Source organism: Aythya marila (assembly GCF_965140915.1).
Source record: "Aythya marila genome assembly, chromosome: 2".
In the NCBI taxonomy this organism is placed as follows: Eukaryota; Metazoa; Chordata; class Aves; order Anseriformes; family Anatidae; genus Aythya; species Aythya marila.
In genome coordinates, this window is record NC_139043.1 from 69,361,297 (window position 1) to 69,385,735 (window position 24,439).

Here is a 24,439-nt window from a genome sequence, read left to right on the forward strand (position 1 = left end):
TTCTACCACTGCTCCTGTGGAAGATGCTGGTAGGGAGGCGAAGAGGAAATGTGAGAGAGACGTGTTCAGAAAAGAAGAGCCTGGAAGACACGACATGAAGGGAATTCTACTGCTCTGGACACACCAACATGCAGGCTCCTGGGGAAAGTGGCCAGGCTTTCCTTTTATTTTTTATTTTTAGCGGCCTGCATTGCTGTGTCACAGGCACATGGGCAATGGCAGAGGGGGCCGCACGAGGCCCACAGGCCAGCCTTCGAGTGTGTTTATAGGAATCCATCGGGTCGCGTGTCCACTTTACCAAAACGCCCTTTTTCTTTAAGCAAGGTGGGCCGTCCGCTTACCCCCCCTCAGCGCCGCAAACCCCAGGACCTGCAGCGAAGACACAGCACCCACAGCACCCACCCATCTCCCCGCAGCTCCCCGCACCGCTCAGCGCCCACCATCGCGTACTGCCCGTGGCGCCGGCACCCCCCGCGTGTCCCCGGCCCGAGGGTCGGCGTGCCGGGGCTGCCGGAGGGCGGTAGCGAGAGGCGGGGGCTGGCGATGGGCGGGCAGGGAAGGAGGGAAAGAGGGAGGGAAGAAGGAGGTGGCGGCGGCCGCCCGGGGCTTTCGCCGCTCGCCGCCTCGCCGCTGCCATGGCTCCGCTGCGCTCCGGCCCGGCCTGGTGGCGCCTCCTGTCCTGGGCCGCTCTCGGCCCCGTCCTCTGCGGCGTGCCGGGGCGAGCCGAGCCGGAGCCGGGCAAGGAGCCGCAGCCGGAGTCGGACCCGCACGGGCGGCACCTTTACAGCGCCGAGATGCTGCGGCACGGCGCCGCCGCCGCCCCGCACTTCGTCATGTTCTTCGCCCCGTGGTGGGTATCCCGAGCGCCGGGCGGGCGGGAGGCCGTGCCCTGCCCTGCCCTGCCGGGCTGTGCTGTGCCCTGCAGCGCCCGGCCCGGCTCGGCTCGGCATGGCCCGGCGCGGCGCGGCGCCCTCCCCGCCCGCCTCTTCCCCCGTTGACGTGGCGGCGGGAGGCGGCCGGGCCGGCGCGGAGGCCGGGGGGCGCTCCCCGAGCCCCAGGGGCCGGGGCTGGGGCCGGGGGCGGGGGGCGGCCGGCGTGAAATGGCGGCCGGCGGCGGCGGAGGGCCCGGGCCGGGCCGGCTGCGGGGCCGCGCGTTTGGCAGCCGGCACGGCCCCGGGCTGGCACGGTCCCGGCCGCTGCTGTGGGACGAGGCACCCCGGCTCCTCACGGCCCTGCCAGGGGTTGCTGCTGAGGGTTTTGTCATAGCGGTGTTTAAAAACTGCTGACTTACGGTTTTCCCGTGCCTCTGGCCTTGCAGATACTTTCTTGAAGAGGTTGTGTGCTCTCTGCTCCGGCAAATAAAAGGATAAGTTTGCTACAAAAGCAGTAGGAAGGGTGGCGTGGTGTCCCCGAAGCCACAGGTCACTGTAGCACGTTATCAGAGCTGGAGTTGTCGCATCTGTGAGACATCTGCTGGGATTTTGCCCTAGGCTGGTACACCTCACGCAAGAATAGTTGAGAAGACTCTGACGATAGGGCTTTGTTGGATATTATAGGTATCAAGAGGACAGTGTTCCTTACCTCCGCACATTTCCAGCAGTTGCTCATATTCATCTTTTTTCATCATCTCTTCTCCTACCATTTAAAAAAAAATCTGTTTCTGACTTACCGATACTAGTAGAGTTATTAGGAGTTTTGTTGTAGGTGTTCCCCCTCTCCAAGTTCTCTTAAATTTAGATAAAGTTCATGAAATGATGCCTTTGCAAAAGACACATTTCAATCCTAAGGTAGCCTGTTGGTACACGGTGCCATTGACGAATACATGTGTCATGCTTCTACTCGAAATGAACTCTAGAAAAGGATTTCCTTTCAAAACTGAAAAAAAATACTTAATTTATTTTGTTATTGCAATCAGCTTGTTAATGCCATACAGAGATATTAAGCAAACACTTGAAAGAGCATAGACCCATAGAATATCCTGAGTTGGAAGGGACCCATAAGGATCTTCAAGTCCAACTCCTGGCACCGCACAGGTCTACCTGAAAGTTCAGACCATGTGACTAAGTGCACAGTCCAATCACTTCTTAAATTCATACAGGCTCGGTGCAGTGACTGCATCCCTGGGGAGCCTGTTCCAGTGTGCAACCACCCTCTCGGTGAAGAACCTCTTCCTGATGTCCAGCCTAAACTTCCCCTGCCACAGCTTAACACCATTCCCGTGGGTCCTATCACTGGTGTTTATAGAGAATAGGTCACCTGCCTCTCCGCTCCCCCTCGTGAGGAAGCTGTAGACTGCAATGAGGGATGAGCAGATGTCTTCCTCTGAAGATCACGAAAGTGGAGGAAGCCCAACTTGCTAGCAGAGGACCCTTGACTGAGAATAAGGTCAAAGAAATTCCTATGCAGAGCAGCAGTGCTTCTGCTCTGGTCTCTTCTCGGGTGATAATACCTTTGTGTCCTCAAACTTTGACCGTTTCACAGGCATCTGTAAAACCAGATGAACTTTTGTCTTGGCACGCGGTTTATAGGAGACCCTCTGCCAAGTAGGCTGTTGCAAAGTCTAGCATGTGCTTTGTCCTCAGAGTGCATCAGAGAGAGCTCTGGTCTTGCAAACTTGGACCATTCTGTGCCCTTGGGAGGGCTGAGGATCTCTGCCCAACACAAGCATGAGGGAGCGGCGTCATTTGCCAGACTTGTTGCAGCTTCTGTGTTTGTTACTCTCGCCTTTAGCAGGCCTCATCAACATCTCTGGGTTTCAGCTCCAGGGCCTGAGTCTGGACTCCGCGCGCCTTTTGACTAGCAGCAACAGGTCCAGGTTTCAGGTCCAAGGGGAAGAGAAGGAAAGAGGGAACATCCAAGTGGTTCAGAAAAGGTGCTTAGGTACACCAGTAGTTTTGTCATCAGTGGGATCAGATGATGGTTTGACAGCCCTGGCGTCTATATTAGAACCCCCTGCCCTGTTCCTAGGTGATTCTAATGTACTAATCTCCTAATGCTTCTCACTGGTGCACACATTTTGTCAGTGCTCCCTGCAGCTGTGAGGGAGAGGCCTAGCAAGCAAATTGAGTTAGAATTTTCTTTCAGATTGTTACAGGTGCTGCTGATGTTAGATAATGAATACTATCAGTGAGTTGAGTTGGACAGAGCAAAACTCTTTAATACAGAATTCTTGAAACAAACTTTGCCACAGGCCTCACACACCCTTTTGGTAGCAACAGTAGAGATGACATCCTGCATTTGTTTTAAATATGGTGAGCTACACCAAAAAATAATTAAAAAAAAAAAAAAGTGTACTCCAAGTCATTTACCATCAGATGTCTAACATTTTTCATGATCAGGCTGTCCTCCTTTGTATCTACAGGTGACAAGGCACAGAACCACGAACAAGTGGCACTAAATATTCTTAAAATTTTAGCCATGCCTATTGCGTGCCTACAGAGAGAGGAGGTTTCACTTAGTTGAACTGAGTCTCAAACAAGTAGGCTATTTTTATTTTTATTTTGACGAGTATAGGTCTTTTCAACATACTCTGGAAGTCCACTGAGCTGAAGCAGACTTGATTGCCACAGTTTGTTGTGGCTGAATTGAACTCTGTTGACTGGATTTTATCTTTGCTGTACTCATTTGTCCAGAGGGGACTGGTCCTTTGTTGCCTGTACAATTATACCTATCCTCAGGCATACAGAACTTTTTTAATTGGGTAATGATTTGCACTATGTCTTGCTATGAAGCTGCCCTAGCTAACTGCAGAACTGTAGCTGTACTGGTGACCTCCAAAAATGTCCTTGCTGCACACTAACTTCTCATAGCCCAGGAAATACACCATCAGGTCCTCTAGGGTAGAAGCACTGATACTATAAGCAGAGCACTCATCTGTCTGCGTTAGGTAAAGCAGCATGGTGTTCTGGAGATACTGATGCAGCAAAATAATCTCCAGGCACAAGCAATTGTGATACATGGTTGCTCTGAGTTAAAATCAGCAACCAATCTCCAAAATCTTACAAAAAATGTCTTTTCACCCTTATCTCCTGATGTTAGTAGTATAAAAGAAGAAGAGTTTTTGTTGTTGTTTTGTTTGTTTGTTTTTCCAGCAAGCTGGGTCTTTCCTATAGCACTGCCAGTCTCTTTTGGATCATTTATGATCCAAACATCTTCATTTATGTTTCTATGCAGAGATTATGAACTCTTGCACCTGCCTAGCCCATGCAGGGAAGGAATAGCAGGACTCCTCATTGACTCTCAGGTATCTGCCATCCCCAGTGGGAAAACTAGCTGTTTCTCCAGTCCCACTGATTGATAGGGAGTGATAGCAACAAATGACTGTGTAGGTACATGGGCCTAAGAGAGACTAGTTACATGGTCTTGCTCTCTTTGTTTTTGACTTCTCGATTTTATGTTGTTCATAGCAACACCTTATGAATTCTAGAAAAAGATCTTCCAGGGACTGTCTTGCATTCTGCTTCCTTATGTATAATACTGAATTTATATGTAAACCAAGAATGACTAGCAAGTCAGTTACTGATTCAGATATGAACCTTCTTCATGCTTTATTTTCAATTTCAGCTCATATAATCCGAAGAAGAAGGAAGGGAGTGGGGAACTGCATATAGCAGAGATCATAGCGTTAAATATGGATAAGGCAGCTCTGTTCTGTGCTTAAAAAAGGTTTATTACTTGAAATTTCCCAACATAGATTTCCACACTCAGTTCTATATCACCAGGCAGTACTCATTATGTTTAAAATTTCCACAGACATTAGGGAAGGGGACCAGAGAATCCAAAATTCTCCTCTTCAAGCTCCATGATGAGTTGACTGTGGAGGAAGTTCAGTCTGAAGTTAAATATTTAAGGAATACTTAATTTTGGTAGTAGTACATTGTATTCCTTCACCATTACAGTTCAGAATGAGATCGTATTCCTCCACATAGCGGGAATATGTTACCCCCCCCGACCAACTGCAACAACCTTGTTAAGATTGAAAGATGGTTTTATTTTGCGTTAATGATATCAGGGTACCTGTGGAAAGGTGTGAATCCATGCAGCTTTTCTATAAATTGACTCAAAACCATCTGTATATGTGAAATTTTTTAATGGGATCTTTGGAGAGCCTAAGAAGCAATTTACTCTGGAGTCCTAATGCTGTTTTAATTGTTGCTTTAAAAAGTAGACTTTCTAGGTCATGTCAAGGGCAAAAACAGCTTTCAAACTGCCAGGTTGAAAATGTTTTTAGTTAATCCAAATATGTATTTCTAGATGTCTTGAAGGATTGGCAAAAGCAGCTGTTAAAGATAACTGGAAATCCATTCCTTAGCATTTTTCATCATAGTTATTTACAGGAATAGGGTACTGCTATAATGGCTAGAACTACTAGAAAATTAATGAGAAGAATAATAGCCATTTTCTACTTCCAGAGAGTTGCTGTTAACAGCAACTACAGTAGGCCACTTTTCCATGTATATGCAAACATAGTTTATAGTGTGCTGCAGGGGCAAAACACAGCATTGGAGGATTTTGAGAAACCCTGTTGAGATTTTAGTGCCTGATGTGCTTCATGACCCAAGAGTTACAGTTCCAGTGATGCACACAAAGAGACTTGCAAAGAGACCACGAACCATAAACTTCTTGCCTGCTGCTTAAAAAAACAGTATTTTGAAATGTTGAATTAAAAAAGCTGGACAGCCTCATGTGATCTTTTTCTAGATGGTTAGAAAATGCAGAGAGCTTTTCTAAATAGCCTCACTAAGTTCAGAGGGTGCTCAATAGGCTTTCTCTTGACAATTTTTACAAGGTGTGTTTGCAATGTTGTTCTACATTGCATAGTAGTATTTGCTGTTACTTACTGTAACAGTGCTCAAGTATGGAAGATTTCTAACTTAACTATTTTTAAATTTATCAAAATCTTTGACTGTTCGGTGCATGACTTCTCCATCGAATCATTGCCCTGTAAACAGAGCAGCTACTTGAAAATATTTTGTTCATTCTGTCACAGGTGTGGACATTGCCAGCGTCTGCAGCCAACTTGGAATGATTTGGGAGATAAATACAACAACATGGAAAACCCGCAGGTCTATGTTGTTAAAGTGGATTGTACCATAGACATTCCACTGTGCTCTGAATTTGGTGTCCGAGGATACCCTACGTAAGTATAAAAGGTGGTCTGGTCCTGTTTCTTTTTTTTTTTTTGGTTTTCCATGATCCTCTGCCAGCTTGGTGAAGTTAACTTCTATGCCCTATTTTTTGGTATTTTGGATCACATCTATGTTCAATTTAAGCCCTTTTACCATGTTGCCAAGTATCATGTGATGTATACTACTCTTTTTTTTTTTTTTTTCTATTGAAGATACTGTTTCATGTCCTGACTGTTTAAATAAAGTCCAGAATTCGTCCACTTTTTCTCTTAGAGTACCACTTTCTCAAGCAATAGTACATTTATGCAGCCGTGATGTGTGTCATAGAACTGGTCTGGTCTGTCTAACCACATAAAACTGGTATTTTAAAAAAATAATTTGTCACAAGTTTGTCAAGTACACTGCACCATTCTGAAATAACGTATGGGTGATCCGTTAAATTTTTGAGGGAACTGGGTCCTCATAAAATTATAAATTAATAGCAGAATTTAGCATAGTAGTGGTGATGCTGTACAGACTTTTCTGGGTAATTTTGCTTATATTGGCCTGGGAGAAGTTCAGTTGGAGTTTAAGGTGTTTAAGCTTGTCCTGTTAATAGTGATAAATGTCTTACTGCCTTGGCTTTAATAGGCAGAAGGTGATCTAGAACATCTATGAGAGGTCAGCCTAGTTAGTGCTTTTGAGTCAGATACCTGTACTCCCTTTTTCCCTGCTAAAAAGGAGCAAGGGGATTTTTTTTTCATTTGTGTCTTCTTTAAAGCTTCTTGAAAAAATTGATTCAACTGCTTTGCTAGTAACTCATCTTAGTGGGTAAATGGAGAATGTAGTCTTCCATAGCCCTTCCTCAGCCTGTGTTTTTCCTTCTCTTGGCTCACTTTGTTTAGTGTTACTGCTGACCCCAGCAATGGACTGAACTTGACGTACACTCATGGCTACACTTGCTTTGACGCAGATGAGTGCCACTGATTACAAGTTGAGAGTTATAAATAGCAAAGTCCTCACTGAAGTAGGAATTGTTCTGAAGGGCAATTTGTGGCTTAGTTCCACTAGAAATATCAAGAAACAATGAATTTTACAACTTGATTTTAATATCCCCAGAAGCAAACACTGGTTGTGTTTGTGTATTTGAATAGTTTATATTGTGGTGCTGTTCCTTATAAAATAGAATGAATGGCAGACACATTGAGTAAGAAAAGAAACTAATGGATATGTATTATCATTTTTGGATAAGTAATGGCTGTGTAATATCACTTGCATTATGTGGCTTTTTCAACATATTCATGTGTTTGTTTTTCCCGACCTGTGGAATGAGCAGAGAGGAAAAACATTTAAAGAACGAAAAAAAAATAGGAAAATGTAATGCAAAATAACAGCTTGGCAAGGGAAGCTGAATCTGGGTGACAGCAGTAATTGAATCTAATTATGATTTGCTTTAAAAGATAAGACTAGGTCAGAAGTTTGGTATTGACCCTTCAGCAAATGCATTTCCAATTTTAACTAAAATATTTAATAGTAAAAGCTTTGGGTAGTTTATGTAGGTAGGTGATGGAGAGGGGAGAGCAAAACAAAAATAATGTTTTTTTGGTGAACTGAAATAGGATTCATAAGCATAACAAGTGATTATCCCCAGACCTGAACTCTGCAGTGTTTTATTTGCTCTTGCTTATTGGTCAAAGTAATATTAAGATGCATTGATTTTTAACATGGCATTTCTGTTTACTGTTTTTAAAATCCTCTTTAAAAGCTTACATGGGAATGAAAAAGGTGTCTTAAGTTGTGGACATGTTCTTTCTAGCTGAGAGCAATTTCAGATGCTGATGTGAATAATCAAGAGAGCTGCTAAGCCTGAATTGCTGTGAATTAGTAAAGTATGTTAACACTCTGGGAATGTTTCATGTGCAAAAATTTTTATCTCACTCTTTTCTACATTTTAATCCTTTAGTTTAAAGCTGCTTAAACCAGGACAAGAACCTCTGAAATACCAAGGCCCTAGAGACCTCCAGGCACTGGAAAACTGGATGTTGGAGAAACTAAACGAGGAACCATCTGTAAGTGAAATGGGAATAGGAAAAGGAAATACTTCCTTCTGCAGACTTGCTGATCTGTCGTGTCTATAGGTTAGGTTTCCCTCACTATGAGCAAATCTGCTTCTGAATATAAAAGTCTGATGGTAGTAACAATATGGAACAATTTTTGTGTCTATCAGAATAATAATTAAAACTGCCATCCTATGACCTGCCCTTGGTTCCTATATTTAAAACTAAAGTGCATAGTGCAATTTTTAATGTGTAGCATTTTGACATTTTAAGATACAATTTGTTGTGTAAATTCCATTAACACCAGTAGTCTATAATGTCTCTAGAGTAAGAAAAGCAATTTAGCTGTAATACAGGATAAACTGCATTTATATTGGGCTTAATTTCCTCTTAACAACATGCAATGTCGTCTTCAGCTCAGTTATTAGCTGATAATGTTGTAGCCTACAGAAAGGGTTTTAAATAATCAGTTAAGTAAGTTAAACGAGTATCATCACTAGGGAAAACTAGGAGTTTAGTATTTGTGTATATTAGGTAAGCCTTGTCTAAAATTAATTTTGTTAACTTGCCTAAAATTAACTTTGTAATAGCTGTTTCTAATCAAGATGAATCTATAGTCATTGCTGGTCACAGTTTGAACGTTTATATTCAAATAAAAGAAATTACGATCTTTTTTAATAGCTAAGCATTAAATCCTAAACTAAGAAATAGAAATGTACTTCGCAGTTTTAAAATTATTATTTCCAGTTCTCACCTAGTATCTAGAAAGTCATCTTTTGCTTTTGCCAAGTGCCAATGAGTTTGCTGCAACTTACCTATAAATTATTTGCACTTTTTCTGTTGTTGCTACCTTCACAGGACCATTAGGTCCTCTTTCCTGCATTAGGGCAGCAGAAAATAGCTTTTTCACTACCTATTTTTAAATAGCGAAAATATCACCAAAACTGGTGGTATTTTTGAGACATCAGCAGATGTGGCTGATATATGAAGCTATAGAGTAAAGTAATCTAAGCATATTAATATACGGTGATGTTTCAAATGCCATAGTAATTAAATAAATGTGGACTGTGACTGTACTACAGCACAGTGAAAGACTGTTATTCCAGTAATTGTTTTATTGTGTCTTTTCTATTTGGTATGCTATTTTGCATTTTGCTTTCAAGTAATAGTTTAGTAGGAAATGTTAAGATACCTAAATCAAAGTAAATTAGGAAGATAGCTTTAGGAATTTAAATTTTCAGAGTGCGGGGTTTATAGCACTACCACAGAAGGGCATGATACAGGAATCAAATACTGTGCATTTACTGAATGAGACAAAAACTTTTCTCATGAATAGGATCCAGAAGCTGTTGCGGAACCACCCAAAGCCCCTGAACCTAAGCAGGGAATGTATGAACTCTCATCAGACAATTTCAAGATGCACATAGCAGAAGGTAACTGTTTTTTCATAAGCACAAGATACCTGCTTACAGAGACATAACTAGTGGGAAGTATGCAACAGAAATGTTAGTTTTCTAGGTACTTCCTTCCCACTTTATTTTCCAGTAACACCTTATGAAAGAGGATGAAACTACACACCGTGTAAAAAGGCTGTAGTTTAATTATGCATTGCACACCATGAGAAAATTTAAGAACAGTATTCCAGAAGACAGTAGAGTTAAGGCCAGATTTATTGTCTGTGCCCATGTGATAACACGAGTGAGATAGATACTAAAGCTTACTAAACTAACCATTAATTAATTAGAAATATTGTCAAGTGTAAAGGAATGTTTTGTGCAGTGAACTTAAAAAAAAAAAAATTCCCTGTATGTGTGGCTTAACAGGGAATTACATCAAAATTCTTTATGGATTCTTCTCTCTACCCTCAGGGATACACTGAGCATTAAACAAGTTTACAGTCTGAGAAGATAGTGTCAATTGTTAAGTGTAGTGTATGTGTAAATGTTTTTAAGTTGTATCCATTGGCATTCATACACAAGCGGAGGAGGTATTCTTATGGCGATACCCAGGAGCTGATCAGGTTTATAACCATCTGTAAAGCTTTTGTTGTCTCTGGACTTCGATTACAGAAAGTTCAGTGCTTAAATTTAGCTGGAGGCTTAGCAGTTCTGCTTGGAAGGTTTACTTTTCTTCTTAAAAATAGCCTTTATGTTTTTTTGTGCTCTAGGGATAAAAGATTTTATTTTTGTTTCTATCAGAGAGGAGTGTATATCACAGAGTATGTGATACAGAATAGATGATTTTGACTAGATGTTCTTAATTCCTTTATAAGAAATTTCATTATTCTCTTTATGTGACCAAAGCAAAGCAAGCCAATCAGTATGAAAGTATTTCTGATGCAGAATAGACAAGTTAAACTGCTGCAGTTTACATTTCCTAGTGTTTTTGTGGTATTTTTCATCTGACATTCTTCTGTGAACAAGCCCTCAGACTAGAAGGAAATTCTAGTAATATCAGCCCCAAAGTAGTCTTCAAAGGATTGTAATTCTATTAAAAAGAGTTTTCCCACAATAGCTGTTTTTTCCTTCAAATTATTTTTTTTCTTGTTTTAATTAACTGTATTTTATTTTGCAGTAACAGAGACTTGCTTTGATGTGTGCAGAAGCATGCAGCATCTTGAATTAATAGTGATTCTAATTAAAGGAAATTACATATTCTGCTTCTCTGCAATTAAGATAATACTTTTAAATGAAGCATTAGTATGAGATAGCACAAAGACTCTTCTCTCTATGAAACACTATGAAATTCTACAAAAAATTTCTATTCGTGGAAACTGTACAGCACTTTCTGAATAGTTAACATGAAAACACAAAGAGCAGGGCTGGAAGAGGGTGCATTGAAAGCTGAACAAAATTAGTTTGGTAGCTCAGGGACTCAATGCAGTGGTGTTTGCTTAGAGATCTGTAAGTTGAAATCTAATATTTACTTGGATTTATGCTGTTATAAATACATGCTCCTTGGTGGTTCTTTCTACTCTGTAATCGGGAAGTGATTGATGTAATAGAATTAGACATTCTAGCAAGTGGTAAGGTTAAAAATGCCATAGTTTTAATATCTCATTTGTTGGCTCAAGGTTGTGATGCTGTTTGGATTTTCAGGGAATTTGGCAATGCTTTGGGACTGCGTACAATATCAAAAACCTAATTGCAGAAATATTTTGCCCTGGTCTTTTATTCAGAGTATTTCCTATCTTTAACCCAGGAAATACCATGATAAATTTGCAGACTGAGATTAATACCTAGCCTTTAATGGCAGCCAAATTAATTTCAAACGGGTTACATCTTTTTTTATTTTCTTTGACTTCAAAGGTAATCACTTTATCAAATTCTTTGCTCCTTGGTGTGGTCATTGCAAGGCTTTGGCCCCAACCTGGGAGCAGCTGGCTCAAGCCTTTGAACATTCAGAGAGTGTAAAGATTGGCAAGGTAAGTGAAGTAATCTTTTCTTAATCTGAAAATGTGTTTTATGCGAATGAATTTTTCATTCAAGTATCATGATATTCGTTCTGTGATTTAAAAATAACATTCATTTTCTTTGTCAGCTCTTAAATACTTTTATATTCGTAGTTCCTATTTTAATTTTGTGGTGGTTATTTTTTCTTGCACATTCCATATTTCACTCTGTTTTGAAGAGATGTCTGTTTTGTTACAATTGACAGGACTCCCTCATTTTAAGCAAGGACTTGTTAGAAACATCAAATGCTGCTCCTTGTTTTTCAGAGAGTGTTGGGAAAAAGTCTAAATATTTCAGAGGCAGTGAATAATATTTTGAGATTTCTTTTCTTAGGCTTCCCCTCTGTCAGAACTTGATAGACTTAACTGTTCATTTTGAGTGGGAAAGTGACTTGTAGTTTGCCTTTTACAGCATTGGATTTCTTAGCAAGTTTCAGACCTACAGGGTTCTTTAATTTTTTTTTTTTTTTATTTTATTTTTTCTGTTTACCCCCATTGAACTTTCTAAAGGTTTCAGGGGGTCTTTCACCCTAAAAACTGATATCTTGTCCTACTTTGCTATTTCCCTTAGGGATGATAACCAGATTCTGTGGTGTATTTACCATGGGAACTTGTTACTTGTACGTGGAGAGACATCTATGCAGAGGTATGGAGGTGGTCTGGCAGTTGCAGTTACTGGCTTTATTTGCTGACCCATACCTAAGTCCAGGTGGCTAATGCTGCAAATCTCCCTGTATGTGCCAGCAGTGGAAAACTGACTGGGCTCAGCTTCCGTATCTTTAAACTTTCAGATCAAGCAGTGGTGTCAGTCCTGCAGAGGGACAGGAAATTGGCAATCTCATGTCTCTGCCCTCATGAGTTTTTTGGCTATTACTAGGGGTGATGAGCTTGACTTTTTTATTTGTTGTTTTTTCTTTTTTTTCCCATGAAACCCTTTTGAAAATTCTCTAGTTCAGATATGCTGTAGATGTACAGAACAGGTCAGCATGGTTAAACTTTAGAGAAGACATATATATACACTTTTTGAGACCTGGTAGATATAAAGCATGATTCCTTCTAAGAGTAAAATATCAGAGGCTAATGCTCCTTTGATACCCTTTGTACAAAATATCCGTATGCTGATTTACTTCTTGCAAACCTGGAATGCCTGATAAAATCATTTCTTAGCTTAATTATTTTCTTGAAGCTGCCATTCTCTGTTATCCAGAGAAGAAAAAAATAAATCCCAAATTTATGTTGTATTCAATTGTCTGTCATGTTCACAGCTACTGTTGCTGATATTTGCTGTGTAATAAAGCCACTAAGGTTTGTCTCCATGCCTAGTCAATTTTGTGTAACTGTATACCTTACAAAACTAATTGAAACACATGCTGGTTGAGATTGTAGGTCGGTAAGTAAACAGGAAACACAACTGTTTCTAAGAAGGCTGAACCATGACCTTCATGTAATCTGGAGAAATAGTGTCTTAACAGCAATGCTATCTACTGGCAGGATTGTGTTTAATCCTTAGAACTGATCTTCAGTGATCTGAAGCAAAGTGTTTTTAATGTCAAATACAAAATCCAAGTCTAGAGAAAAGGCTGCAGTGCTTAATTTATATTTTTTCTTTGCTTCAAAAAAGATCATGAACTGGTAACTTTATAGATTGTTTTATGACAAATTAGAATTGAATGTTGCTGTGCACTTGGAATTTCACTTGGAATACAGTTAATTTGGTAGCTGTTGACATTTATTCTGATTTTAAAGAGTAGTCGTACATTTTACAAAATGGATGAGCCAATAAATCTTCACTTAAAAGCTCTCTCACATTAGTGTTTTGTGTTGTCTTCGCGGCAATTTTATTCAGATAATTTCCAAGTGCTTATCTCTGATATTTAGTTATGTTTCTGTTGTTCCTTGCTACTGTTTCTACTTCCGTCTATCCATACCTCGCTCCTTGATCCCTCCTGAAATAAAAACAAACATCCACACAGCCTCCCAATTCTATAACCAAACCACTATTTGGAAGAAGACCTAACTGTTCCCAAGACGGTACTTCGCATCAGCTTTTGCCGAGCCGTGTTCATGTATTGTTCATGTATTTTGTTTGTTCATGTATTTTTCTGAGACTTTTAAACATAAGATGATGTTTAACATGTATCTATTTTATACATGGAATGTTTTTTTTTTTTTTTCAAAATGTAGGTTGACTGTACCCAGCATTATGAGGTCTGCTCTGACAACCAAGTTCGTGGCTATCCCACACTCCTCTGGTTTAGGAATGGTGAAAAGGTGAGTCTGCAAGCTCAGCAGAAGATCAGACCATTTTTTCCTGGATAATACGTGGGCTATGCTTAGATCCCGGGGGGGAAAAAATATCAATTTCATATTTGAAAATCCCCTTGTGACACAGAAGATGTTTGAGGTTCAGACTGTTACTGGAAGAGGTATACTTGATCCACAGATAAAAGTTAGAGCTGTTCCGTGCACCCAGTTGACGTTTTTCCTTGTAGCAATTCAAAGAAATATACTGAAGTTATAGGAAAGTAAAATATTTATAAATACTGCATACTTGAACAGCAGCGAACAAACGTATATAAATAGTAGTGTTACTTATCACATGTAACTTGAGAGAGTGCTCAAGTTAGACAAGGTGGCACATCCAAGGTTAGAGGCATTTTCAGTTAGATATACTTTGGTCTGTAAATAGATTGAGTCTGAAGAACAAGAAATGTTCTGCTGTTACTTCAGAATTATTTTCCAGCTTTTTTTATTTTTATTTTTCAAATAGCTACAAAAGGCATGACACCTTGCAAGAACTAATGCCTCAGTGTAGAAAAGTTAGCTGTGTTTTTTTCTCAACAAGCAAGATCATTTTTTTTGGACCCTTTGTAATCACTGAAGTTTAAGTTGCTCTGACTTACTTGAATCAAGTGGAAGAAGAAGACAGGTCACTGCTGTTGTATTTGGTCAAGATGAATCTCAGCTGTTAGTCTGAACAATATATTTCTGTTGACATCAAATTGTTTTTTCTCCATTGGCAGTGTTGGTATTCCCTGGTGACATGCTGCCATCAGAATCACATGTTCCTTCATTGCCTGATACAATACATTTAAAAGTAAAAAACCACAAAACTAAGTCCAACAACTTTCCAATAATGTGACACAGAGATTCCTGGAAATCTCTTCAGCCGCTATTGTAGTTTTCAGTAAGGAGGGGGCGGAGGAGGGCTGCTTCAGCCTTCCAGCATTGTTGTCCATAGTACCATCATCCCCGTTGTCATAACTGAAATCTGGCATCACAACATTCATGTCGGTTAGAGGTAGCAGCAGCCCTGGGAGGAATGAATTGGCATTGACCTCACTCTGCTGAAATGGATACGAACAAGCAGGTACAGGCTTCCTGCATTATTTTAAATTAAAATTCCTTTGTGATATAGACCCCTGCATTGGACAGGGCTCTCACGGTAACAGAGACTACCACCAGATAGCAATGGGTATTTTATTATTCCTTGCAGTAGCTTTAGGTTCACAAAAATAAAACATTAAGAATGCTGACTAGAGAGAGAGAAAGATTAAAGTGGAGAAGTTTCTGAAATTTACTTCTAGATGCTCACTTCTAAAATACCTTTCTCCAAAAGAAATTTTAACTTATTTCCTTCTGGTACAACAGAATCTATGGCAAATCCTGAAGACATGGGGTGAGTAGAATGCCGTGGAGAGGTTTAAAGGCTAGCTAATCAAATTATAAATACGTTTACAGTTAGCAATCTTACGTTCTTCTGATAAGTATTTGCTAGATTATCTACATATGTACGCTTATGCAAACTATTTGCTACTTGTAGGGTGACCAGTACAAAGGGAAGAGGGACTTTGATTCCTTAAAGGAGTATGTGGATTCCCAACTACAGAGCTCTGAGAAAGAACCACCAGCAAGTAAACCCACAGAAGCCCCACAGCCGCCTGCGGAACCACCCCAGGCAGAGGTAGGTGTTCCCGCACTCTGCGATTGTATAGAAACTGTTCAGACTGTTTCAGCAGCTTGTCCAAGTCTTCCATGTGTTTCTCCCTCTGATAGATTGAACATTTTTAGGTGTAAATGGTACCAAATATCTTCCTACTTTTTAAAAAAGCAAATAATGAGTGGAATCAGACCATAAATCTTGGTGATACTTTTACTAACCCGCTGAATTGGAGAAGGTGAAAAATATCTGCCTCCTTTTTTAATGGTTGCAATAAGTGGTTTAGCCAGAGTGGCATAAATGCAGTCTTTTTTGGTGTGCTGAATTACGGGCACCTGTCTGTGTGACAGCATACTTTGTTGCTATGGAGATGAGTGTCACTTGCAAGGTTCTCACTTGAACCTAAGGAGACAGCAAACAGCACTGAGCCTCTAAAAAAAGTCACTGTCCCATTCTTTCAGCCTATCTGCAGAAACAACAAACAAGCAAAGATTATGAAGACTGATCTAGATGTGTCAGGGTAATGTGTGCCGTGGCAATAAAACTCTTGGGTTTGGAGACTTGGTTGCAGGAGCTACAGGGGTTATGAATGTTGCCAAGGAATTGTCAGGAATAACTTAATCACCTCTGCACAGCTGTACTTCATGTCACGTAATTTTCTGTCTTTTTTAATAACGTCTGCTTTTCATCTGTCATTTTTCTTGCAGCTGAATGTAAAATTGGCAAGGCTGAAAGATCAGGGGTCATTTTAAAGCATAGCTTGTTATCAAACGTGGAGAACACAACTCTGTCCAGAAAATAAGGATGGTGACTTACACTCCCTTGTGATGTAGAATGAACTTATATAATTAAAAAGTGTCTATATTGTTAATATAAATACAGTTTAGACCCAGTTTCTCACAAGAGAATATTATCCTTCCCATTTCACTTCTTCCATTTGGGTTACTCGTCTTATATAAGATGGCTAACAAAAAGTGATGTTAGTTTTGCAATTTTTATGTCCCTCAAAAATTATATTTTTTTTAAATCGGCCTCATATTTGGAAGACAATAACAATCTGGTGTTAGTACAATGCAGAAAGTAATCAGTCTTCTTTTTGTTTTTAGAGAAATAACAAGCCACATGTGATGCAAATTCCCACTTATGCCGTGATTGCACCACCATACATGCAAACAGGAAGAGATTGTTGGAGGATTTTTTTTTTCCAAATAATAGTAGATACGGTATAGAACTAAGGTTAGTCTTTGCAGTTTTACACCCCAGCTGTGGATGCCCCCATTTCTTCGTTGCTCACCTTCAGACACTTTGGTTCTGCTTTTCTTTTCATGAGGTTTGAAACAAGGGGCTAGCCCACAGCTGGCACCACAGGCAGCAAATCAATGAGTTCTGGCTCCAAATGTGTGTCCCATTGTGGATTCTCCAATTATATGGGCCAAGTACATGCTAGTACTTTGGCCAAAATTGAACTTTTACATCCATTCAGTTCAGCCACACTTCACTAAATTTACTCAAAAATGATCCAGATGTATTAAGGCAGGGTGACCAACAGATGCCCAGATTAAGTGGTTGCATAAGCTGTATTTTCCTGGCGAAACCAAGCTAAAATGTAGCTGTCTGATATTATACTTAGTTTTGTGGTTGTATAGCTCACAATGCTATTCTGATAGTAATCTACACGTCTTTGAAATGTGTTTTACTATGTGGATCATGGAGAGGACATTTTTTATGGGTTTTGCAGATTTGGTATCTTAGATTGTAAATGATGGATATCATGGTGGATAGTCGGCTGAATATGAGCCGGCAGTGTGCTCAGGTGGCCAAGAAGGCCAACGGCATCCTGGCTTGTATCAGAAACAGTGTGACCAGCAGGGCTAGGGAGGTGATCGTCCCCCTGTACTCGGCTCTGGTGAGGCCGCACCTCGAGTACTGTGTTCAGTTTTGGGCCCCTCGCTACAAGAAGGACATCGAGGTTCTCGAGCGGGTGCAGAGAAGGGCGACGAAGCTGGTGAGGGGCCTGGAGAACAAGTCCTACGAGGAGCGGCTGAGGGAGCTGGGCTTGTTCAGCCTGGAGAAGAGGAGGCTCAGGGGTGACCTTATCGCTCTCTATGGGTACCTCAAGGGAGGCTGTAGCGAGGTGGGGGTTGGCCTGTTCTCCCACGTGCCTGGTGACAGGACGAGGGGGAATGGGCTTAAGTTGAGCCAGGGGAGTTTTAGGTTAGATGTTAGGAAGAACTTCTTCACTGAAAGGGTTGTGAGGCATTGGAACAGGCTGCCCAGGGAAGTGGTGGAGTCACCATCCCTGGAAGTCTTCAAAAGACGTTTAGATGTAGAGCTTAGGGATATGGTTTAGTGGGGACTGCTAGCGTTAGATCAGAGGTTGGACTCGATGATCTTGAGGTCTCTTCCAACCTAGAAATTCTGTGATTCTGTGATTCTGATGTTTGGAACAGCTCGTAATAGAGGAATACGTCTTTACTGTCATTTTTATTAATTTAAGATTTTGTAATTAATAATTAAGTATGATTTCTAGTTTACAAATAATTTTTTAGAGGCGATACCACTTCAACTTAATGGAATAACTTAATTTGGTGAACTAACAGTCATTTACAGTAAAAGTTTATCTAGTACCTTTAATTTGTAATTTCAAGTCTCTCTTTGGCATCCTTTCTTAAAACTCTTACTGGGTTAAAAGTAGAATTGAAAATCCTGTCAGCTGCACTCTTGTTTTTTGCTTTGCTTTCATTTGAATTTGAAGCCTTTACAGGCATGAGATTCACTCATTTATTTATTTTGAATCCCTCCCACCCATAAAAGTGTCACACAGAAATTAAGTTTGTTCTGGTTCTGTGCTGTCATACAATCAGTTAGACTGCCTTTAAGCAATGTGCTATCCTCCCGTCACTCCCATCCCATTGCTCCTGATAACATCAGGAGCAACAATTTTTCACGGCATCTGTGTGAGTATGGTGTGGTGATGTTCTCCTGGCAGGCAAGTATGTGTTTCTGGTAACAGCTTTCTCTGCGTGTGCAGTGCAGGGGTATATAGCAGAGGGAGAGCAGCTGTCAAGACATCTCTAGTATGCCATAAATACCTCCCTCCACTAACTCTCCAGTGGTCGTTGCAGACTTGATGCCAACTGCTCTCAGCATTATTCCTTTGAAACACTTGCATGACGGTGTGTGAAGGTGATTTTTTCCAACAGCTATCAGTTTGGCTACAGGCAGAAGCCTCTGGAAGTAGGGATGCTTTGCTTCTGCAAATACAGGTGAGATTCATAGTGAAATACGTATTTCTCTACATCTCTCTAAGGGAGGAAAGCAGCTAAGGGATAAATGCTAGGTATTCTGCTTTTAATTTTGTTCATATCATCAGTAACAACATCTTTCCCAGTTTGAATTTCCCTCTCAGGCAGCTCATTTGGCCAATGTTGTACATACAAAAAGTTTTGATTTTTTATTTTTATTTTTTAAGCAGGCTGCAGTGCTCTCTCTGTCCGAAAAAAACTTCGATGCAACCATTGCTAGGGGAATCACCTTTATTAAATTCTATGCTCCATGGTAAGAAGTTTACACCTATTTTTATACCTGTTTTTCAGGATTATTGTTCTAAGCTGTTTGTACATTACTTTTTTTAGGTCTTTTGAGTTCTTTGTAGTATGGTATTTGTCTGGATCTAAAATGTGAAATAATTGAAGAATGTGCATGCTGGCATGAGTTACAGCAAAAATGTTCAGTCTCTTTTAGCTTTCTTGAGATTCCTCTTTGTGGAAAGGCTTACAGAAGCTTTTCTGTGTCAAACTCCAGCTAATGTCAGGGAACAAGGAGAGTGAAGCTTTCTTCACTGGCTTCTATACCTTGATTAGGGCAAGCTGAAGGGAAGCTATCAGCAATGTTGGTTGAGAAAGGAGAACGTGTTGGCCTTTGGGACCTCTCCTGCCACAACCAACCTCTTCTGGAAGTGTTATTTAGCACCTGGAAATTGGTACAGACTGTAGAACTATGGATAACGGGCTGTTACTCTTGAAGTAACTGATGCATATGGTGTAGGTGTAGACATGGAGTGGAAAGCACTAGGGAAAAAACCATCATGTCCTATCTGGTCTCTGCAAATACTGGCATATCCAGCAGAGCCTGGGACTCAAGCTGGGATAAGACCCCAGTATTACCAATTCGCAGAACAAATATTCCCCCCAACACACACACACACACTTTATCTTACTATTCCGTTTCTGAGACAAAAAAAATGAAAGTTTTAAGTTGCTTTATCTGGTTTATAGACTTCATCTTATTTGTGCCTTGTTGAATTTTGGGGAATTTGTTTGCCATCTTTCGCATCCATTGTCTGCTCTTCTAGTCAGTAAAAGAAACCTGGTGTAGGGGGATAAAAGAAAATTAAGCTTAATTTCAGTACCTGATTTCATCACTAGCCATTTAATGAGAGCAGGACATGAAGAATATAGAAAGATCTTTTGTTTGTGGTGGCAGAAGACCGCTATTACATAGCAATGCAAGCAAATTCTACCCATTTTTAAATGTATTCATGAATATCAAAATATTGCTTCTTAACTATGCCACTAGGCCCAACCGTGTTTCTGACTGTAGACTAGAAGTATCAGGGGAAGTTTGATTTTTACATAATCTGAGTGATGCAGTTCTTCTCCAGTCTTTTACCCCTTTATTGCAGCATGGTTTGCTGCTTGAGAGCCACTTCCATGTTCTTTTATGTCTGAAAGATCTGCTTTTGGATGTGGGAAGGTATCTGCCACCATTGTGTTAGGAAACCACCCTTATCCCACACCCCTTCGTGCTCACTGCTCTTCATTCAATTCCTTTATCCTTTCTTTGCACTCTGGGGTATTGAGATTGATTCTGTGCCTGTTGTACTACACCACCAGCAGAACTGGCTGTTAAATTCAGTTTATACCTGTGCACAAAGCAGAAAGATGCCAGTTTGATTTTGCTTGTTGGTAGATCTAGTTCATCATCTGAGAATCTTCTGGCAAAGTTGGATATAAAGATATATACTCCCTTTTTAGTTAATTTTTCTGAATAGCATGGCAACTTAACCATCATCCCCTTTGTGAGATTCTTATGGGGCGTTGCTGGCTCCCAGAAATGGCAGGCTGAGAGATGGGGGTTCAAGATGCATTGCAGAGAACCAAGTTCTTAACCAGTATGGTCTCCCTGGCCACAGAAAGCCACCATTTAGGAAAATACTAAGTATATTTATGTAGCTGGTATCCTAGTTTTAGCTCTTAATGTCATCCTTATGTATAGTTACAGTGCACTGCATATAAATGCCCCTTTTCTCTTCCAAGTTGGTTAACTTATGTTGGGCTCAGCAAACACTATTATGTTGCTTGCTAGTTCTGTTCTTCAGTTAGTTCTGGAAAAAAATTAATGGTAACTTGCGTAGTAAGCATACAAGTCATCCTGTTCTAGTAGTATTGTGCATGGTCAGAAACGCTTTTATACCGTTCTACATTAACAAGGTGGTTTAAATATACACAGGCTTGTATTAAGAAAACTTTTGCAGAGACATCATTCCTTATTTTTTGCAAATGCCCTGATCTAGCCTTAGGGCAATTACAGGGCTGTTCTAATTACCCAATTAAGGTGCAGCTGGGTTAGAATAGAATGAGCAATGTAGCCTTAAAGTCTAAAGCACTTTGGGAATTCTTCTTGAAGGCAGTTTAAGAAGTTCAAGCTATGAACTTGGCTTGGCCAAGTTAAAAATATAAACAAAATTAATACTTTACTATAATGCCTGCCATTTTACAGTATCATTTTCTCTTTTGACACTAGTGTTTCACTGTGTGTACTCTGTGGACCACATTCTCAAGTTACTGTATTTACTTATTCTAGAACATCAGGAAATGAAGTAGAAATAGGCTTTTTTTTTTGGTGTTATTGGTGATATCACTGGGATAATTCTATATGTAATGCAAATCAGAATAGGATCTGTTTTTTTTTTTTTTCTAAGTGAAGCTTACGGACTACCACACAACTCCATTTTGGCTCTACCTGAAAGTACAGTGATAGTGAACTTGAAAGTGAAGTTCTTCCCAGGAAGATTATACCTTTTTAAGTGGAAAAGTAAATTAAACTACTAGTGTAGCCCTTAAAAAGAGAATCTATGTTGAGAAATGTTTCTACTAAAATTAAATTTCCAGCATCAGGAGATGCTACATTGCTCAAAGTGGCAATTAGGAACTGGAGGGAATTCAGTAGGGAAATTAAAATCTCATTTAAGCTATCTACTTTAAACCTAACAGGCATATACTACCACAAAAGTCAGCGTTAACTCAGTCATTTTTAAAAGAATTAATTTGTAGTATAGGCATTCTGTACCTCATCTAAAAAATCGGTTATTTCTGTGTGATCTTAACATTCATTTAAGTTGTCTCTGTGCTCATCTTTATTTGGTTTCGTATTCCTCTGTAGAGTAAAATGTTAATGTGCTGACACCTAGAATACCATTCCAGAAGAGACAGATGAAGGCCAGAAACTACTTCAGTGCTGAACTTACATGAAATCACTCACTTTTGTTTTCTTAGCTCATTTACTGACATAATAGTGCAAGGGAGTTGGAGGCCTAAATCATTTGGGGATAGGAAAGGCAGCTAGTTAAACTTGCAGATATTGCAATAAGACAGTAGAGATAAATGGGAAGGTGTATCTGTTAAACAAATCTCTCTCTCTCTTTGTTTCTAGGTGTGGTCACTGTAAGAACTTGGCTCCGACTTGGGAGAACCTTGCCAAAGAGCAATTTCCAGGTTTGACTGATGTCAAAATAGCAGAAGTAGACTGCACTGTGGAACGTAACGTCTGCAGCAGATTTTCTGTAAGTGTGAAAGAGCTGGAAATGAATTGGATAGTATTGTGTTCCAAATGTTAGGGGCTCCAGTGTGCAGCCTAGCTGGCTGCTGGGTTGTGGGTGCCTAGTGACAGTGAAACTGGATTCTTAGCTAATCCAAGGGAAAAAAGGTAGTTGAGATTAGCACAAGTAACACAGTTTCTTTCCTGGATAGTTTGCTTGGATTTGGTCATTCTCACTATTGGATGAAGATGAAGGAGTCCCTAATTTAAGAACCATCCTTCTGTGAAACCACCAAAGCCATTGTGGTAGTCATTGAATAGTTCTGTTCCTAGAAAAAAAAGGTGGCTTTTAGAGCTGGTAGCCAGACAGTTGAAGACAAAGGCGGGAGCTGGCATTCCAGTTGCTGCTGGAAGAACCTAGAGGACCATTTATTTTCCTACTTAAAATTTAAAAAAAAATTGCAGGTTGGCAGTGAAATTTCTTTTTTTTTTTTTGTTTTGTTATTTAATTGAAATGGTTTATTGGTTTAGAGTGGTTTGGCGGCTTTTCAAAGTCAGATAAATACCAGTAAGTCTGGAAATTACTGACAAATTTCTTTTTTGTGTGTTGTGTCTTCTTGAAGGTACGCGGTTATCCTACACTTCTGCTCTTCCGAGGTGGGAAGAAAGTCAGCGAACACAACGGAACGAGAGATCTTGAATCGCTGCATAGCTTTGTGTTGCGTCAGGCAAGAGATGAATTGTAATAAAAATCTGGATGCTCTATCCCTGGCTGTCTTTGTACAGTGGTTGAGGGATTTAAGTAATTGCTAACTTTTAAATAGTAGGGGGGGGGGGCTGGGAGGGCATTTTTTTGTTTGTTTTTAGGAAATTGAATGTACTAAACATTGGTATCTTCCCTCTGTGTGTGTGTTAAATACATGCTACCCTACTTGTGAAAGAAAACTAACATGTAGCTACTGTGCAAACAGAATATTTTCAGTAGTGGTAGTGTTACTGCATTTCTGCATTCCCACTAAGACGTGTAAATGGTTTCCTTTGAGACTAAAATACATTAAGAAAACCAAATTAAGGACACCAGTAGAATATTTTTGTCTTTGGGTTAGATTTGGTTAAAAAGTAATCCTTGCAAACTGCACGCCATTGCTAGAAAGGTAAAAATGGCAGCTGTGTTAACTTCTGCCTCTACAACTGCACTTATAACCTATTTGTCTTAATATAGCTGCTGGTTAAGAAACAGAGAGTCATGGGAGATTGAAAACACACACACTTTTGGAAGATACCAGGCCACCATGAGCTGGTTGTTTCCTGTTAATCCTCTCAGCATTGGAGGTCTAGCCATAATGAAAGTAATGGTACTGTAACATGTGCCTGAACATTACTGCTGCCACAGTGTACGTCAGGTGGATTTTTTTGTAGGCTGTTTATGTCCAGCTCCAGAGGAGTAACTATGCTCTACTTATATAGAGCCAAAGTGAATAGGCGCTGTTATAGCTACGCCATTAGTATTAAATGATGAGTTAGACCTCAGAGCTGGTGACATGCGTTTCCTACCCTAACCTGAATTCAGACTTTGTGCTGACCTGCTCCTAATTCAGAGCACTTATAGAACATCAAGTAGTACAATGTTTAGTTTTTCCATTCAGCTTTTCTACAGTCATCTCAATTAGTTCCCCACTCTTCTTAAGCCTTAACCTTTTTCCAAGCTGTAAGTGTTGATAAGTTTGAATGTTAGGCCCATGCACTCTCTGTTGCCTTGGATTATAATATGGACCTATTCTTTGGTGCATAAGATGCTCCATGTTAGAGGTAACTGAAAGCCAAAGAATGTACACTGCAGATACTGTCATAACACGGTGACAGCTGCAAACCAAGGACGGAATTCTGCCATCCTGTGTGCATAGAAACTCATGGAATGAGTACAGCTACAGGCTAATTTGACTAATCTGTCAAAATGCCAATTTTTGTCCATCATATGGAGTAGGGATTTTTTTCCTTTTTTTTTTTTTTTTTTAATAAAAAAAAGGAAAACAGCAACCAACTTTTAAATCAGTGAAATGTTCCT

At 40.2% G+C, this 24,439-nt stretch overlaps 1 protein-coding gene across 2 annotated transcripts; it reads left to right on the plus strand.

Annotated features, from left to right (window-relative positions):
• Positions 1-574: 574 nt before the first annotated feature.
• Positions 575-24,382, plus strand: TXNDC5 (thioredoxin domain containing 5). Of its 2 annotated transcripts, none has more exons than XM_082752213.1 (10): positions 575-850; positions 5,990-6,139; positions 8,071-8,176; positions 9,501-9,597; positions 11,473-11,588; positions 13,800-13,886; positions 15,439-15,579; positions 19,028-19,113; positions 22,270-22,399; positions 22,998-24,382. In XM_082752213.1, the coding sequence occupies exons 1-10, from the start codon at positions 636-638 to the stop codon at positions 23,118-23,120; spliced, it is 1,251 nt and encodes a 416-aa protein (XP_082608339.1). In that variant the 5' UTR covers positions 575-635; the 3' UTR covers positions 23,121-24,382. The 2 variants fall into 2 exon arrangements, with proteins under 2 accessions (XP_082608339.1, XP_082608340.1); XM_082752214.1 differs by having other exon boundaries at positions 19,031-19,113.
• Positions 24,383-24,439: the final 57 nt, after the last annotated feature.